We start from the raw sequence: 19,100 nt of genomic DNA on the forward strand, positions 1-19,100 counted from the left end.
GCAGCTGAATGACCTCTGAGGTGTTCAGAGACAGACTGTCTGCTCACATGCAGCTAAATACAGTCGAACTGGGCCTCATTTCATAATAAAGATGGAGAGCGACCCAAACCAGCAAAGCAAGTTTATTAAAGCAAGGACGTGGAATATTCTTGAATGACCAAGTCCGTCACCTGATCTTAACCCAACAGAGCATAAAGTCACCGTTACGCTGAGCTCTGCACGCTCTCCTCGCCGTAAACTCAACTTTGTTCTTAGAAAACCTTTCAGCTCCTCTGTGAGGTGACATCATGAACAATTTGGCTCACAAACATATAACACGAAGAACTAACATTCCTAACATGTGACCAGCCGGGAACAGAATCTATAACATGACACAGAATTCACTTTAAAAACTATTTGTGTTTGCAGCTCAGTTTGACTTCATTCACAGACATCACCGACACATGTAAAGGCCTCAAACAGCTTATTGTGTCAGAAGTTTGATTTATTTCAGTTTGTTTCCAGTAAGCAACATTTCCACACCTAAAACTGCAGATTCTGATTTGCTGAAGCACGAGCAGTGCAGCGGGGAGGCTTCTTCTCGTTTCGCCGGTTCAAAGCACAAAGTACATCGCTTACAAAGGAGGGCACGGTTTGTTCTTTTTTAGCATCTCAAACTTTTGGTGTTTGTTCTGAAAAGAAACCATCACATTTCCGCCTTTGCGTTATTCCAACACGCAGCATGCAGGTACGTGTGTCTCATTCTTCTCAAAGTATGAAACTTGCTTTTGTACAATAGACGAGCAGTAAACATGCAGACTGGCAGTGTTGAGCTGCCATCTAGTGGCTTTCTGGAAACATGTTTTTCTTAAAAGCCAAAGCTTTTACGAAAAACATGTTTCACATTTTTCCCTTTTGTGTTTCCACTGGCTTCTCTCCGGGAGGCACACTGGGCACGGCTTGTGGTGCATTTGCCCACGGCAGGTTTATAATAGTTTGAGCCCTTAAGTTTTCTACAAAGACACTAAGACATTGGTGTGAAGTTAAACATCAGTGGGAAACTTTCAGCTGCTGAGGGTTACACTTTCTCAGGGGCATCCGCTTCTGATCTGGGACAGGAAGTCACTGTTTTTGTTTTTTCAGCACTGAGGCTTGTAAACAGCTTTGAAGGGCAGGTTTAAATGAGCAGCGAGCCTCCTTGTGTCAAACAGCCAGTTTAAACAGGCGGTGATCTGCTGAAAAGGCCTGCCAGGCTTTTTTAACCTGGCCTGTGACGTACATGAGATGAAACAGGATCTAATATTAAACCTTAAAAACTAGCTGCTGTAGACCTATTCTGCTCATGCCTGCTCCATTTATATTGCTGGTCTGAAATGGAATAGCTTTGCATGCCTTTTGTTCACCAGTGCAGTGCTGGTGCTGGAACGCAATCCCACAACCTTCCACCAAAACAAAAAGTCTGCAGCAGTAACTAGCACCACCACAGCACAGGGCAAACAGCTGCAGAAGCTGCAGTTCCAGCAGTGAGTCGGTCCCCGTAGACTCTACAGTAAACGTTACAGCAGAAATAAACATTTTTACAGCCTGACACAAAAACAGGATTTGGCCTCTGAGGCGGAGGATGATGGCTTCATCTGGGGCTGAAAGTTCAGGGTTTGAACGCCATCGTAGGAATGTATATATGACTGAGAAAAAGGAAAAGCAGAATATGTCCACTGTAACCTGTGAGTGCATCTTTGTCTGTAAGGTAACGTTTGCACCTTCCTGCTGCGTGTAAAGGTGAAGCTGTCGTGTTTCATGAGCTCGGAAACTTTCAGAACCGTCACAAATCCTCTCTATTAACTCCACGTGCTGCAGGGTAAAAGGTGTTTGGACACTTTATCCGGCTGATGAACAGTGAGCTGCACGTAAGATAGACCAGCACTTATATTTGTATTTTACATTATTTTGTGGTATAAACTGATTATCATGGTTATATAAGGATGATAAACAGTTTTTATTTGGCTCCACAGTTTAGTGAACCTGCAGAGGAAACCAGTGATTTTAATGCTCACCGGCACCAACACATGGAGAGTGATGAAGTATTTCTTGATAAGCTTGTAATCATGCAGTTAGTGAATACATAGCGTATAATAGACCCTACATGTGTTCTGTGCAGACGTATACACCTATATACAGCATGACTCCCTCCCTCTGTCCAGCTTAACAAAGACCTGATGCATCCGTGCGTTCCCTCTGAAAGTCCGTCCTTCATCCTGCTGCAGAAAGTCACTTTAGAAAAAAAAAAAAACTTTCCATGAAGATCTTTCTCCTCGCTGTGGTTCCATGTTTCCAGCTTGTGGAGAGGATGGTGAGAGGAGGAGAGGGCACACAAGAGGACGAGCAACTCCTCAAAGAAGCCGCCTTGAACGTTTCCCCAAACTGAAGATTTAAAAAAACAAAGAAAACTGTAAGTCACTGACAGCGAGCGATGTGAGGCAGCGAGCTCAGTTTACATCTGATAAACTACATTTAAAGCGCGGGTTTCAAACATGAGGTTCAGGGGCCATAAAAAGCCCACATCATTCATCAGTGTGATGTGGCTCAGAGGTGTGCAGCAGTCCTGACTGCTCCTGATGAGGTCTGCGGGTCTGATATGTAAACTCCACAGCTCCTCTGCTGGATTCAGGTCTGGCAAATCTGAGGGTTGGCCGGTGACAACGCCAATCATCAATAATCTACAACTGCTTGCATGACCACATGAAGCTGGCCAGTGAAGACTGTCCCGCAGGAGTAACGCACCACCCACTTCATGGTGGTACCTAACAGCATTCAGGGTGCTGTCGGCTAACAGGTGGAGGTCTGCGCGGTCCTCCCTGACCATCGCTGACCCACCCAGTCGTGACAGGTGTCGACAGCAGAAGAGTCACCGTGGCGTCTGCAGACTCTTTCGTGTCTGTTGCACGTGCTCAGTGTGAACCTGCTTCCATCTCTGAGCACACCGCAGGCCCACAGCAGTGGTGGACCTGCCAGTGCTGGTTTTCTGGACAGAGCTGTGCTGTGAGCACAGGATCAGGTGTTCTTACAGCATAAAATCTGAAGTATTAATGTCATGTAGTGCTCTCTAAATGTTCCTCGAGATGTTATTATGTTATTTTGAAGATCTCCCGCCTGAGTGCAGCCATCTAACGAGAGGCGCTTGTAAAGCCTGGGGTCACCAGACTGATTCAAAACACATAATTACTGGAATATTTCAGTTTCATTATTAATTTATGTAAAAGTAAAATCAGAATTCAGTAAAATGATGAGAAAAGTAAAGCAAGACCTGACCCACAGTGAGCTTTGCTGCAAATGCATGACTTCTATGTTGACATGAAAATTACTTACACATGTGTTCTTATGTGTCTGCGTGATTCTTGGATGTAATCTGACTACTGCATGACCTCCTAACCCGCCCTTTTTGCATCTTCTTAAAATGAAAAAGCAAACAAAAGAAACTAAATATGGAATTTCACGGTGATCGAGACCTACCCGTGCTATTCTGCCACTTGTGCACCTGCACAATTATCTTTACTTTCCGATGCTATAGCTAAATACTCCTCCCTGGAAGAAAGCGAGAAGGAAAAAGGAGAGAAACAAGAATCAGAAGATGTCAGCTCAGTGAGAGGAAAAGGAAAATGTCATGTTGAAAACAGCAGATTGAAACAGTAGGATGGAAAAACGAGGTCGGAAGGTGAAGACAGCCCGGCGGGATTTTGGAAACAAAGTCCTGCTACTGCTCGTGTGCTTTAGGCGGTACTCACGCGCTCTCTCTCAGAGCTTCCTCTCCTGCAGCCGAGATCTTCCTGTAGCAGTAAATCATCTCAACCAAGAGCCAGAACTGCAGCCCGATGATGGAGACGTACATCATCACCTCAGACAGGATGGACGCCATTCCCCGGGTAACTAGAGACACGCACAGGGTTAATTTGGGTGTTTATGCAATACGAGTTTTACAAAGATACGACTCCTGGATTTAAAATCATCATTTCCTGAACTTCACATGGTTCAAAAATCTTCAATTGTCTTGATTCGATCTTAGTTCATCCTCCCTCTGAAACAAGCTGTTTTACCTCCACCTGACCCTCTATGACATCATAAAGATCCAAGAGAAGGAAAAAAGTGTCTGAAAATGAGTGTTTAACTCGTAATCTTTCTTTTACTTAAGCATAGACTGACCTCATTACTGAGAGGAGACCCCCAGGCCGAATCAGGACCCCGGAGAGCTCATGTCTCATCTTTGTTAGGAAGGGAATTTATAAAGGAAGCGCTTAACCTGTAAAGCCAAGTGCATCATCATCTTCTACATCATCAATATCATTTTTTTAAAATTAGATTACATGATGCAATAACCGTTTTCTCTGTATGGTTGCAGGTCTTTACCTACAATATGAATCACTTTGTGATGTGATGCTGCAACGTATTTTAAACCAGCATCACGTTCAAAGCCACTGACGTGGCTCATTTACACACAAAGTGTCCTTTGGCGGTGAACTGAGTGGTGACATCACTGAGACGGGGTGTTGCTCGCCATTTTTCAACATCCGGGGCTGCTGTTTTGGAAGGGTGTGCTGCTCTCTCCCCGAGGAGGAAAGTGACGAATAATCTGTTAAATACTAGTTTGCTTAAAAAGATGCACCAACAGAGTGTTGTACTGACACCCGATACAGCACACAGACAGATGTCTGTGTGTTGTATCGGGTTTACTACACGCCAAGTGATCGTATCTGCCGGATAATGGCATTTAACACAGCCAGCATGTCCAGTTCAGTAACTCTGGTTAGTGTGAGAAAGGAGGCCCATCTCAGAACTCATGTAAAAATTAGTAAACCAGAACAGGAAGTATGAGTCAGTTTTGAGTTCAGTGCTTACGCCGTGCAACCACATTAATGGTGATGTTCTTCTCTATGGTCTTTTCGTAGGCGTAGTTGCTGTATTTGAGGGTCCGGCTAAATTTGCATTTGTAGGTTCCAGTGTCATTGTAGGTCACGTTGAGGATGTAGATGGAGCCATCCTGCAGGTCCGTGGTATGCTTGCTGCCGTTCCAGGCCAGACGCTCGTAGAAACGTGGGTCAATGATCTCGCCGCGTGCATCCTCATAAATGTACAGCTGGAAGAGGAGGCGGAGGAGGGAAAGACATCATTTTACACTTCTTGTGTGTTTCTCTACCTGTTCTTGGATTGGATTGATATTCTTTGTTGTGAAATCATATTTATTTACAGGCTTCACATGAAATCACTCTAATCATTTCATTACACAGAAGACTCTCTGCATTTTAAAGGTTTTGGTTTTCGGAGCTATATTTGAAAGGAGAGTGTAGAGTGCTGCTCTGGCCATCGCCCAACACAAGCCTGATTAGAAAACTGCATCCATAAACTACACAGGTGCAACCTGGGTGTCATCTGCATAGCAGTGTAAATGTATGCTATGTCTTCTAATGATACTGCCTAAGAGAAGCATGTATAATGTAAAGAGAATTGGTCCTAGCACTGAACCCTGTGGAGCTCCATAACGCTCGAATGCTCACTGAGGAGGACAAGCACAGAGATGAGTCCACTGTCAGAGGCCATAAGAAGATCATTTGTAACCTTCACTGAAGCTGTTTCTGTGCTGTGATGAGCTCTGAAACCTGACTGAAACTCTTCAAATAAACCTCTGCAGATGATCTCAGTCCAATCTTTCATATGTGTTGATGCATGTTCAATCATCCAGGTAAGGAAGTCCCAGAAAGTGGATTCTGTTCATCTGGACGTCATAAGTGGGAGAAACGTTTCATCCAGGTGACTTCTTCAGTCTAACTGCAGGTTTCCAATCTTATAAACAGGACATTTGCACAATGACTGAAACCAGCACCACTGAATGAACAATGGGCTGGGAGGTCAGTTCTTTTAATATGCAAATTGTCATGACCACTGATCAATAACCATGAGTCCCATTCACAGAGAGTTGGGGAATGGCTGCAATCACAGCATTGTAAGATGGTGACAGATGGACCCTTAGGCCCCTCCTCCATTCAGAGATGGTCTTTCCCTTTTCACGTAAATGGCCTCCTTGGCTCCGCCCTCAAACCAGCGTTCCTCCCTGTCCAGGATGTTACATCCTCATCATTGAAAGAGCGTCCACTGGCCTGTAGGTGTAAATAGTCTGCAGAGTCCTGGCCTGACGAGGTGGCTCTTAGGCTGTTTGATGAATAAATCGTCCTCCTGCATTCACACCATCTTCCAATGCTGCGAGCGCAGCCATCCCCCAACTCTCTGTGAATGCTGCTCAGAGCCATTGATCAGTGACTCATGCATGTTTAAAGAAACAGACATCTGGTCTCCACATCTCTTCCCGATATTGACTGAGCTGCAGCCTACATCTCATATCTGCACTTGCTGGTGAATTAATGGATGCTGAAACTAAAAGGCAGCTCAAGGCTAATGGGATCTTTCCCGCTGCATGCATGAGGCGTAATGGCCTTTTGCTGTGCCTGGTTGTGTCTCCTTAAGTAAGTAGGTTTTCAGCACAGACTGAAAAATATCTTCTGTCATGGAAAATGCATCTCTCTGCTCTGCCTCATGATAAATGCATTGGCATCCTTTTCCCAGAAGAGAAGAGGCTGCTGTGATGACGTGTGTTGAGACATCCAACCTCTAGCTTCAGAACATTTTACTATATTTCTGGCTAAATAAATTTCACCACTGCTATTTTAGGGGTATGCAAGCATAACTGACAGGATTTGGTCCCTGCTTGAAGAGCATCTACAGCTCATCCAACCATCTGATAAATAATATGACTGCTGTGGGCCTAAATGTGCTAACACACCATCCAAGAAGTGAAAGCACTGAATAGGCAGTATGTACATGCCACACATTTCACCTCCGCAGTTCATGGATGCAGCTTGTTAACCAAACACCAACCAAAAGCTGAGGCTTCAGAAACCGTGAATGACGTCAGCTTCCTTGTATATTCTGTGCTAAAGTCTTACGTCTGAGAAGTCGCTGTCGCCTGAGCCTTTGAAGGACCATTTGACGGTGGCCGTGGCATCCACCTCGCCTCTCATCTTACAGTAGATGCAGCCCAGCTTGAAGCCGTCGTTGATAACAGCCTCTGTGTCCGAGTCCACTTCCACGCAGGCCCCGTGGCACAGCGGAGCTGCAGAGTGAGGGAGACGCAGTTAGTTTCTGTCTCTCGGCCTGTTTGCGGGTCACGGGGTCAGAGGCAAGTGCGGTGAGTGGCCGTCTTCCTCTCTGTCATGTGCCCGTGACTCGAGGGAAAGGCTGAATTTGGTGTTTTCTCTCAGTACTTGCAGGCAAACTGTCTAAACTGTACTCGAGAAAACAATGCTAGCTACGTGACTTTTACGTGCTTGGTCCCAATGCTCATTACATGCAAGTTTTTTGTATCGGGCATATCTTTTTTCTTGCAATTTTTTATTTCCCCTCATTGTTTCAGCTCATAGATGGATTAGATTTGGTAAGTTTGGGTTCTCTGTTTGGCGTCATTTTCACTTCTGGTGTTTTTAACTGAAGCTGGGGGGAAATAAAGAGGTTGCAGTGAGCGATACCATTGTCTTGCATTCTGGCCACTGCTAACTGAGCTAAATTCATATATAGAAGCGTGAGTCTATATATGCCATCATCATCATGACACATACTTCTCATCGGCCAGGAGTTACACACCTGCAACTCCAAATGTTTCTGTCTCACACTGCACCTTGCAGTTTCCACTGCGGCCTCAGCATCGCTCTCAACCAATGATCTTGTGCTATTCTCAACTCTCACCTCTGGGAAGCGTTTGATTTGAATCGTAAGATGGTGGGGAGGGGAATGAGGGAGAGGACAGAAACACACAGCACACAACGCTGATCAGAAAAATCATTAAACAGCAGCCGCACGTCGTCCGTGTGCACGCAAAAACGCCGCTCTGTTCCTTTACTTCCTGGGACGTTTAAAAGAAACACGCAATCGAAAAGCCACCACACGGAGGGACGTGGAAGGGGAGACATGAAAGAGGGAAGAAAGAGAAGGGTAGCACAGGTATCAGTCGTTAACAGCCATTTCTACAGGAAAAGCACGGGAGACGGGGAAGCAGGAGAGGAGAGGGGTCAATGCTGTATGATGCACTGCAGAGAGGAAAAAAGGGGAGGAAGGAGGAGAAGAGAGAGTTAAAAACACAATTTAAGGCTTCACAAATATAAACCCAAACACTACTGAGCCGACAGCTGTCGCATTAGAAGAGACTGAAGCAGACCACAAACCCCCCAGATGGACCCGAGAACACCCGAACCCGAGCCAGAGGGCAATGATTGCAGAGGACTTGGAGAGCAGGGATGAGTGATTACACGAGTGCCTGGGGGAAAGCCACATTCAAACAAGCTGTATTTCATTTTGGGCAGAAAGCGCGTCCTGATGAGCGAGCTCAGAGAGAGCGGCAGCTGTCAGTCCGGACGCCTGGTTCACTCGTCACGATGTCAGAAGATTTGTTGAACTGGATTTTAGTTCAACGCCTGGTAGCTGTGAGCCGATTTTATTAGAGTTTGTGTTGTAAACTCATAATTTATGAATGCTCATAATTCAGAGCTCCACCCTCTTATCCAAACAAGTATGCACGCTTTTGGCATCCCCCCCCCCCCCCCCAAAAAAAAATTATAGTGTGGCAGACCAGTAGGGGGCTCCACTCACACCCAGCGAGAAGGGAAGGGGTAATGTTTTTGGGTTGTAGGAGGTGTTTGCCGCCTTGTGAGTTCGGTTGGTTGAAGCCGAGATTAAAGTTGGAGTAAAACGTGGCGAGCTCTCGTGTCGTCCTTATGTACCTCCACAATGGTGCCCGTGTCTACTTTTAATAAACAGTTTATAACACTTTAAATATACAGTCTTTTCCCCATGGGTGTGTTTGGGTGAACTCGTTTACCACCATTCGCTGTCACTTGCTCGAGTCTCGGCACCTTCTTCTCATATGTTATTATAAACATCTGAAACAGTTGAATCATGACTTTGCTCTAAAGCGCGGGAGCTCGGGTAAGCTCGGGGTTTGGGGGTTTTCTGGGAGGCGAGCCTGCTGAACACCAAACAGGCCTGAGGCAAACACCGTCTGCACACACCGCTCAGAGGACAGAAGAAAACACAAGGCTGCTGCTTTATTTGATTTTTTCCCCTTTCAGATTCATATCTGCTGTAATTGGCTCTCGTCTCTGTTACAAATGCGATCTGATTGTTTGCGTTAATTGCACGCTGCTGTAAGCTGCACCAGCTGTCAGCGCCGCGGCTAATCCTCGCCACCAATAGAGGTCGATGAGAGTCAGTCATCAGTTAATGCCCCTGTGAAATCCCACAGGGGGAGCATCTGCAAATCAAACAATAGCCATTTCTCTCTACAAAGAGGTTCCACCAAGTTTCCAGCTGAGCATTAATGTGCAACAACATTTTGACTCAGGTCTGTGTACTGCTGACTTTACCTGATACAGATTCTACCATGAAAAGCAAAGAAAGGAAACAGGAAGGCAGTAAAGGAAGAGGACGTGCAGAGACACATAGAAGGGTTTGACATGAGACCTGGAATACAGACAGTAGAGACACATTAAAACAGGAACTAACCACAGCAGAGATCAGAGGAGGATAGAAGAGAGCGCTCTGGCTGCAGAGCCACTCCCTGAGCCTGGTTCTGCTGGAGGTTTCTTCCTTTTAAAAGGGAGTTTTTCATTCCCACCGTTGCCAAAGTGCTGCTCATAGGGGCTCATATGATTGTTGGGCCCCTTGGGGCAACTGTTGTTGTGATTTGGTGCTATATAAATAAAACTGAATTGAACTGCAGAAGTTAGTCTAATATTTGCAGGTCAACCCACTGCACTCATGTTGTCACAGATTAGCACAACATGAACAGCTTAACGTTCATAAATCTAATTCAACAAACATGTGATGCAGAATATTTTAACCAACGTTTGTAATCTTTGCTGCTGCAAACCTCACCACACCCACTGACCTGATGACATCAGACACACACGTTCATGTTGAAACAGAAATGAGTGCCATGAAATTATTCCATCAATGCATGTTAATCAGAAACTCCATAACAGGAGAAAATGTCACAGGAACTCAAAATACTTTCCCCCCCTTGTTTGATATTAAGTTTACGCAACATATTCTGTGTAATTACTTTATGCATTCAGGTTTACAGTGCAGATGTAAATCCAGCTGCACACACACAGAGACAGCATGAGGCTCTGATCCTGAGGGAGGGAGGCTGGTGACGCAGTCAGAGGCCACACTGTGCAAGGTGAGCAAGCATGTTGCTGACTGTCCAAAGCTGAAGCAGCGAAAAGGCAGCGAGACGAACATGCAAGCAGACACAAAGAGGAGCTCACATCCAAAGTGCAGACTAGACAGTCAGCAGAGTCCCTGAGCAACGATTCCTCAGAGCAGCAGCCGCAGCAGTGCACAAACACAGAGCATCAAAAGTGCAAATCCATTGCGTAATCTGCAGACGGAGGTTCAGGATTATGCAACGGATATTCCAGAAAATGCCGATTAGGAGATTTCTTTTTTCCCCCCAACAGGCTGGTTAATCTCTCATTTCAGTTGCCGTTTGCCTCCTGAGGACTACAAAGTGACTACAAAAGACTACCCAGTGAGGTGAGCTAGCTTAGCATGTCACAGGAGGCTAAAGAAAATACAGAAAGGATCGAGATTATTTGCTGAACTGGGCACAAGAGGAAGAAAAGAGAATTGGATAAGCGACAGGAAAAGAGATGAGTGAGGACGACATCTGTTTCCATGGCCGGGTTACCAACACCCACAGACACCGTGGGCATATATGACCCGGGTTTAATGCCAAGCATCCGTGACATTTCCCCCGACACAGAGCCGGTGAGGGACTTTCTACTGGAACAAGGGAAACAAAAAGACACACAGCTCCGAGAGCTTCGCTTTCGTTTTACTCCACAAAGATGCCACTTGATGGCACAGACGCAGGGCTTTACTTCATGTGTTTTCCTCTGCAAGAGCAGAGTCTGTCCTGGACTTGGGGTGACCCGGAGGTCTCAGAGTTTGGCTGCACATCACTTTTCCCCCATTTCCAAAATCTAAATGAAACTGCTCAAAATATTACAGATAATTTCCCTTTCATAACAACTGTACTGGAGTTCATTCATTCAACTCGACCAACTGGATTTTCTTAATGTGAAAATAAGAGGTCAGGGTTAAAAAGGAACAAATAAATAAACACTGAAAAGAACACAGTGGAAAACGTTAAACTAAAAATAATGCAAAAATAAAATAATACAAAAAATAGACACAAAATAAATATAAATGTTGTATTTATTGATGTTCAGTTGTAGCACTGTTAGTAATATGAATTATATTATTGGCACATTTGACAATATTTCATTTATTTATTGGCAGTATTAGGCCTCCATACACACAGTCAGTGTTGGAAAGGTTACTTTTTAAAATGTATTCCACTACAGATTACAGATTACATGCCACAAATTGTATTTTGTAACGTATTCTGTTACGTTACTCAATGAGAGTAACGTATTCTGGATACTTTGGATTACTTAATATATTATCATGCTTTTTACAACTACATGAATGCGCTATTGCTGAATGATTTATTACTATTACTGAAGGTTACTCTCCACACCAACACCAACTAGATGTTTAAATCTTAATATAAATGAGTAACAGTAGGTGGACATTAGGTAAGGCTGCACTTTTTGCATCGATCTCGTATAGAAAACTATTCCGCGCGTATATAAAACAGGTCCGCGGCTCCGAACCGTAGTAAAGGGACCTCTGAATAATAGGGCTGCCACAAACCATTATTTTGATAGTCGACTAATCAGATCATCATCCATTGGACGTAAAACGTACAGCTTATTGCACCAGCAGCATCTGCTCTTATATAACTATCATTAGCTTACAGCTTTAAGTGTTTACGGTGCTAACTAACAATAAAGACAAGATGATCGTTTATTAAATTTTAATGAAATCTGCAGATTGTTTCGGTGAAGTTTAATAAACTCCTTGCTATCTAAAATCTAACAGGACACCGGAGTAAATTCTCGAGCATCTCACACTTCTGATGATCAGCTGTCTGCTTGACGTTTATTCAGCTGTGTAAAAACTATAACTTTAATCTCAGACAAACCGATTTACTCAGGAACAAATAAAATACTAAAAAAAGCCAAACAATAACATTTTTAAGTTATCTAAGTGACTCATATATCATGTTTAACCTGAGTAGCGAAAGACGGCGGTGGGTTTGAAAACGATCTGCCGGGAGTCCGGTGTTCTCACGGCTCTAGTTAGCCTAGCCCCCCGGCTAGCTATCGAGCTAGTGGGTAACAGACGTCTCCGAAAACGTCGGAGCGCTTTTGAAAATATGCGGTGTCTTGATAAACTGAGCCGATATTTGAGGTTTACACAGCTACATTCTCACCTGAAAATATGTTAAACGTTTATTTTGTGACCCAGAAAGAATAATAAGAGTAATATTAAAACTAACTAGCTGCCGCCATTGTTGGAAACTGAGCTGGGCTGCGCTATGAATTCTGGGACACAGCTTCTTCTTCTTCGGGGTTTAACGGCAGCTGGCATCCTTGTACATGCAGTGCTGCCATCTTCTGTTTCAGTCCGTTATTACACTCTTAAATCCTGCTACTTATTCCTGCATCTTTTGTGATCTTACAAAGCTTCAAACGACGCGTCGACTATTAAATCAGTCGTCGACGATTTTGATAGTCGACTAATCGTGACTAGTCGACTAATCGTGGCAGCCCTACTGAATAATACGTCGGGTTCGTGTCGGGCTCATAGCTGAAAACTAGCTTCACTTGAAAGGCTGCTCCAACGGAAGTTATTGTTTCGGAGGAAAACAGGAACACAGGGTACAGTCGAGTCTTAACAGCTTACTTACAGCTGGGCTCGTCAGGCTCTCTTCTTGGCTGCAGTGGTTATTATTATATTTACATGCTTCCAGCTCCCGTTTCTGCTCGGCGACAGCTCGTACTTTTCCTTCTTCTCCCTCCCTCGCTCACAGACACATAACAGCAGTCCATGCTCCCTGCAGCACGGACTACACTGCCCATCAGGCTACATTCTTTAGAGCGATGCCTGTAACACTCTGCCTGTTGCCTTCATATTAAATATTTTTTGAATAATTTTTAAAAATATTTCTTCACCCACGGGCCGCAAGTAGGGGTGACATGGGCCGCTTTAGACCCTCTTAATGCGTGTTTTGTTTGGGTTTCCACCGGCTTGGAATTACCAAAAATAGAGAGGGCATAGCTGAACATATGAAACAGGAAAAACCGCTGTGTAATCCATTTATTTCAACAAAGTAACTGTATTCTGAATACAACCTTTTTAAACGGTAACTAACGGAATACAGTTACTCATATTTTATATTTTAAATACGTAACGGCGGTACATGTATTCTGTTACTCCCCAACACTGCACACAGTACATCCAGGGAGTTACATTTGTGCTTTAATATCTGCTGTAAAACATCTCCAGGGAGAGAAATCCTTTGATTTCACTTCAGCTGTAATTACGTCTACAACAGGTTTTCATTTTTTTCCTGTAAGCTAAACCAAAATACTTTCCCTTCAATATTATCGAAGATGTTATTGGATCAAATCTGTTCCCAGTGATTGTTTTTACTCTCCAAGCTGCGTGGAAGGTCACCTCGTCCTTCAGAGCCCATCAAAGCCTCCCCTTCAAAGCAGCAACAGCATCTCACCGGGATTACAAACCTCCACACAGCTGGATGAACAGAGGCTCAGGTGTGCATGCGTCTGCCTGTCACGTGTTTGTGACACTATCGAGAGGGACACACGAAGCCCGCAATTAGGTCGTGGCACAGTCTCTCGTTCCAGATTCATGGGTTAGAAAGGATCTAGAAAGGATGTGAGGCCAAAAAAAAGATCCAAGCATCTCTGAGCTTTCAGTGCCACGCATTTAATTCCTCTTAAGAAAGGGCTGAAAAACTTTGTAGTTTCATCGTGGGCTGAAAGTGCACACGCAGAGGAAGAATGGTTTGTGAAGAGGACAGACGGTGATTATTTTTAGATTTTCTCACCTGACACAGATGCTTGGAAAACTGCCAGCCATAAATCATGTTAGCTGCTTTTTAAAGGTTTAGTGCACTGCAGCTCTAGAGTACTCATAATTAGCTTATCTGGCAAAGCTCCTCTGTAACGTAATCGTCCTTAGTGATGCAGAGGATGGAGTGAACTGATGTAATGGCGATGGAGCCGTTATTGAAACATCGCGGAATTCAAGCCATTCGCAGACTAAAGGACTCTGCCATGTTACAACTTTGGACGCAGAGCATTAATACGGTTCGGGTCAGGCTTGGAATCTCACACAGTGCTGTCAAATGATTGTCGTGGCTTTTTAAAAACCGCAGCTTGTTATCAGATCAATTGTTTTTTTCCCACAATCTGAAATGAACGATGTGACAAACATTCGACTTTTTACCAACAGAGAAGATCGTGGTTGTGACAAACAGAAACAATTCTCCTCATTCCCAGATCTGCACTCCACGGGCAGCTTTGCATGATTCACAGTTCAAAATAAGTTCGTTATTCAGTTTATTATGTTCGTAAAACAAGCTCCTTTGGCTCATCCCATTTAAGCCAACTGTCACCTGACTGGCTGTCCCACAGCAGGTGGGCGGGGCATCTGTGTCTGATGTCAGGATATCAGGGCTCTATGATATCGCACAGACCCAGGAGTAAAAAAAGTCAAGTCACAGCACGTTTATGTATGTTTCATACACTGACCTTGTTATTTGAAACTTAAATATGAGCACCATCGTAACAATATAAACATGACAGCACAAAAGAAACAAAGAAGTCTCTCACAATTTTTATCCTATCAAAAAAAAGAAATCAACAAAAAAAAATTCAGAGGACCAAGTACGGCACCTTGAGGGACACCTCTTCTTTGAGTTATGTCGTTTTTCTTGTAACAGTATTAGGTCAGTACCATTCAGTTTGGAACAATTACAGCACCAACTTTGCTCACAGTCGGCCTTTTTCTAAGACGATTATATGAAACCCAACCACTGTCTGCACTAACACTGAAAATTATATAAAAATAAATATAAAGATAAATAAAGATGTAAATCTTAAAATCTGTAAATAAAAATCAAAATACGTGTGAAATATCAAGCAGGTTTCTTTTCAAAACAAAGAAATATTACATAAATACTGAAGCCATTTTTTAATCATTATTTTGTCATCAGATACAGGGTACCTTTTTTCTGTGAGCTAAAGTCAGTTTTTGGGTGGATTTAAAAACATCAAATAAAATGTGTTTTTGTTTGGGGTGGTTAAAAATTCTCAAAAAGCTCATAATCTCATACTCTCTTCTGTTCCTCTTTGTTAGTTTCCATCCAGTGTGGTGCTTCGCCTTCTATCTTCCCTGTCTCCAGCTCCAGATGTAGAAGCTGACTCTTAACCTTTAACTAACCCACCGGCCCACAACCAACCCGCCCAGCCCGCTGACAGACGTTGTGTAACCTTAGTACTTTGCCCAGATCGCTTTCCTGCAGCTCTGACATGTGTTCACCTTTGGGCGGATGAAGCCGTGTTAACGCGTCCACGTGCAGCAGTGTTCTGAGAGACTGAGTGTGAGTTAAAGAGCAGCTGGCTGATGGAGATAAGAGCTCAGTAAATAGAGGTTTCTGAAGAAATTCATCAAAGAACACTCTTGGTTAGGCATGTTTTGTTTTTATGGTCAATACTGATTTCAATTGCATACTGTTGTGTTTATATATATGAATCGATGGCTTTACATTTAGAAACATTTTTAAACGCCTGCAGGTTTCATGAGACTGGCAGTAATTAAAATGTGATGGATAGCGAGGTTCAGGCTGTTTTCGCACATCAGTGGAAGGTGTTTCTCGTGCTTTAATTAAATAAATGTCGGTAACCGGATTCCTGTGAAGGTAAGAAAGTGAGTCGTGATATCTGAAAGGATCCAAAAGGAGCAGAGGGAGCTGGTTCGAGTCAAAGGATGATGGTTTTCACCCGAGTGCTCCACTTCAAAAACCCCTCAAATCACACACCTGCACGCAGCGTGATGCTGGCAGGCTGAGCTGTCTTAGAGTGCGTGTACAAAAGCATGAATGATGGACTCCATCAGCAAAACAGGGGACGGTGATAGTCCATTTCTCTCTCTGTGGGCAGAATCTACACATACGTGTATCATAGGGCTAAACATGTTTTTGTTTTGGAGGGCAAAAACGGTACAAAGGTTCATATTTAAAATTGGGTAGAATGTAAATTTTAGTCTTAGGTTTGAATGATTAACTGTTTAACTGCAAAACATAGAAACATGCTGGTTTGTCCATCGCTGGCTCGATGCTTCATCGAGTGACAGCAAGGTTCTGAGTTTGAACCTTCCTGAGGTCTTTGTTCTTTGTGCACCTCGTACCTGACATGTTAGGTTACCTGGTGACTCTAAATTGGCAGAAGGTGCAGATGCTAGCAAACATGGCAGACGCCATGAGGTTATCCCCCTCGTCATGTTTCAACAGCAAAAACTGCACAAAAGATGGACAGATGTTGTTGTTTCAACAGTAACCAGTCAGACTGTTGGTTACAGAGCAAACACACGTCTTTGTTCGATGTGATACAAGATTTGATTGACAACTTATCTGGTTAGAAGATGATTTGGACACAACACTCACTCCACCCACGCAGACTAATGGTACCGAGCCTGCCGTGTTTGTGCCATCAACATTTATCTTTGTGTGAATTCTGTCTCATTATGTGCTGCATGCAAAAGGAAAGACATCAGTTCTAGTTTGATTTGGTTCATCTTTTCCTGAGCTTTTGATGTTTGGTTTGCTTTTTGTTCCGAGTCCTTAAAAGAAGCACCCAAAACAATTCCTCTAACTAAAAATTCCAAGAAGGACAGAAAAGCTATGTCTTGAACACAACTTTGATCTTTGTCCCGGGACCCTTGCACCTTAAAACCAAACAAAAGGATCAAGTCCAGTTTTGAACCTGGTTTCCGTACGAATAAAAAAAACAATCTTCAACTTCAGAGAGCAGGCAGCTCTGCAGGAGCTCATCACTGTTACTCATCTTTGCCAGTTAATCGATCATTTAATTGTTTACGTTATCCTCGCTGACTCCAGCTTCTCCAGCCTGTTTGTAGCTTCGGTCTGTTTATCGACATAAAACTGGACGACATCTGTTTCACAACGATTAACCAAACAATGGGTATGTTAATAAATAATGAAAAGCAGTCATTAATGGACTCTCCACTCTGTGAACACAGGCACACATTGTTCCTGACTTTTAAGATACACACCAGATGCTGCGTCGGTATGTGTGAGTGCGTTTGCGCTCGGCATTTTAAAGCCGCCACATGGCCTCATCTCATTTCAAATTTTGAACAGCTGGGCGTTTGGCTCTACGGTGGAACAACAAACAGTTGGACGCACACAGAGAACGGAAAACACCTCAACAGAAACCATCGAGGCGAGGTCACCACTCACCTTCAAGTGCCAGGAGGACCAGAGGCAGCAGCAGCAGCAGCTCCATCACCGCGGACATCCTGACAGAGGACAGAGGGGTGGTGGCGTCTCTCAACAGTGCACACACAGACACACACACATACACAGACAGGACAGATCTGGAAACCCTCAGAGCATAAACACACCAAAGACGTCCCAACTGTGACTAAAAGTCGCCTCCTGTTTATCTGAGGGGTGGGCGGTGTGGGTGGGTCCTCCTCTTGCTCTGCTCCTTGCTCAACAACAGGAAAAAGCTCACATCAGCAGCAGTTTGTTCGTGCGCCTCTCAGTGTTTGAGCATCTAGAGTTACCAGAGGGAAGAATCAGACCAGGTCTCAGGTTTCGGCCTCTTTGTTCAACTATTTATGTTCCGTGGCACACCCTCAGGTCTCCTTATTGACACTGCGCGCACCACACAATGTAAGAGCCAATGGAAGCCCGGTGTTTGAAGCTCAGCTGGTGGGGGATGATGGAAACAGTGCTGGAAATGGAAGAAGTTTGTGAGAGCTGGTGATGACTGCGCAGCTCGAGAGCCAGTCAAAATGTTGCATTCATGAATCCACAAGAAACACCGAGCTGACTTTGTCCTCGTGGGCAACCTGAGTTTAAAAACGGAGGAGCGGAGCTCGGCTGGGCCAAATGGAAGCAGTGGGAAGCGTGCGCCTCTCTTTGGCTTTGGAAGACTCAGTATTGCGTCTCTCAGAGTTATTGCTGTCTGCAGAACCTTTCGGGGAAGAGTCTTGTGTTTTCCCTCTTATGAAATCACCCGCTGTGCGCGCACATATGCGTGGTTTGGCTGCTGTCTGCGCATGAGCTGCACAGGTGGCACGCACCGGGCGGTGATCCCGCGCGTCTCTGGGAAAAGTGCGCGATTCCCGCTGTGCGTTCCAGCAGTGCAGCCGTATTTAAACTCACCTCCGGTCTCACAGCGCGAATCTGTCGAACCCAAACCGTCAGCGCCCTCCTGGCCGTCTGTTCTCCCTGTGAAACAAACGTAGTCCCGTTTACCTGTAAAAAGAATCCTCCTCTGGAGGAGAAATCCTGCGCTCCGTCCTGAGTTCCTCGAAGCGCCTCCTTCTACTGACAGGTTAGAGATGGTTTCTCTCCCACATCGGAGAGATTTCAAGATCACACAAGGGGAGAAAATCTTCTTTTCGACCTTTAAGAACGAGCAGAGCTTCACATTCCTGAGTGAGAACACACAAACGCACACACAGAGCTCCAGGAATTACGTGTCAGCGCAAGGATGCCGCGCTAATCAGTCTTTGGGATGGGTGAAGGCTGGGGGGGAGGTGCATGGAGGAGGAAGAGGAGGGTATTATGCATTGCAGCAGCAGAGGGATGGAGAACGAAGAGGAGGAGGGAGAGGTATAGAGCCGTTGTTATGGCAACAGTGGTTTATGCGATGGTTTCTTCCCTTCCAGAAACCCCCACGTGCTGGCAGGAGAGTCAGGTCTGAGTAACGGAGCGGTGTCACGTGGCGCCTGGATTTAGACTGAGCCATTAACGGGGTGGGAGGTACAAAATAAAAGATTTATGCCTAAAATACTGACTTCACGATTTGACGTAATTTTTCCCCAGAACTAAA

At 44.5% G+C, this 19,100-nt stretch overlaps 1 protein-coding gene across 2 annotated transcripts; it reads right to left on the minus strand.

Annotated features, from left to right (window-relative positions):
* Nucleotides 1-463: 463 nt before the first annotated feature.
* On the minus strand, nt 464-18,873 carry LOC147319773 (sodium channel regulatory subunit beta-1-like). Of its 2 annotated transcripts, XM_086312535.1 has the most exons (6): nt 17,495-18,847; nt 6,969-7,135; nt 4,870-5,107; nt 3,762-3,903; nt 3,490-3,561; nt 464-2,400 (listed from the first exon to the last, which is right to left on the minus strand). In XM_086312535.1, the coding sequence occupies exons 1-5, from the start codon at nt 17,550-17,552 to the stop codon at nt 3,495-3,497; spliced, it is 672 nt and encodes a 223-aa protein (XP_086168661.1). In that variant the 5' UTR covers nt 17,553-18,847; the 3' UTR covers nt 464-2,400; nt 3,490-3,494. The 2 variants fall into 2 exon arrangements, with proteins under 2 accessions (XP_086168661.1, XP_086168662.1); XM_086312536.1 differs by lacking the exon at nt 3,490-3,561 and having other exon boundaries at nt 17,495-18,873.
* Between the last annotated feature and the right edge of the window lie 227 nt (nt 18,874-19,100).

The sequence above is a fragment of the Aulonocara sp. 'chitande type north' Nkhata Bay genome, linkage group LG11, assembly GCF_057382095.1.
Source record: "Aulonocara sp. 'chitande type north' Nkhata Bay isolate Kocher_YH1m ecotype deep benthic linkage group LG11, A_spYH_male_GT1.1, whole genome shotgun sequence".
In the NCBI taxonomy this organism is placed as follows: domain Eukaryota; kingdom Metazoa; phylum Chordata; class Actinopteri; order Cichliformes; family Cichlidae; genus Aulonocara; species Aulonocara sp. 'chitande type north' Nkhata Bay.

Bases quoted from the DNA above. Each gene is read 5' to 3' on its own strand.
- LOC147319773 (XM_086312535.1), bottom strand. From the start codon at position 17,552: ATGTCCGCGGTGATGGAGCTGCTGCTGCTGCTGCCTCTGGTCCTCCTG. The intron at 3,904-4,869 runs GTAAGCACTGAA...GCGTGTCTCTAG, and splicing joins CATTAATGTGGTTGCACGGC to TTACCCGGGGAATGGCGTCC. The intron at 3,562-3,761 runs GTGAGTACCGCC...GCTTTCTTCCAG, and splicing joins GAAGCTCTGAGAGAGAGCGC to GGAGGAGTATTTAGCTATAG.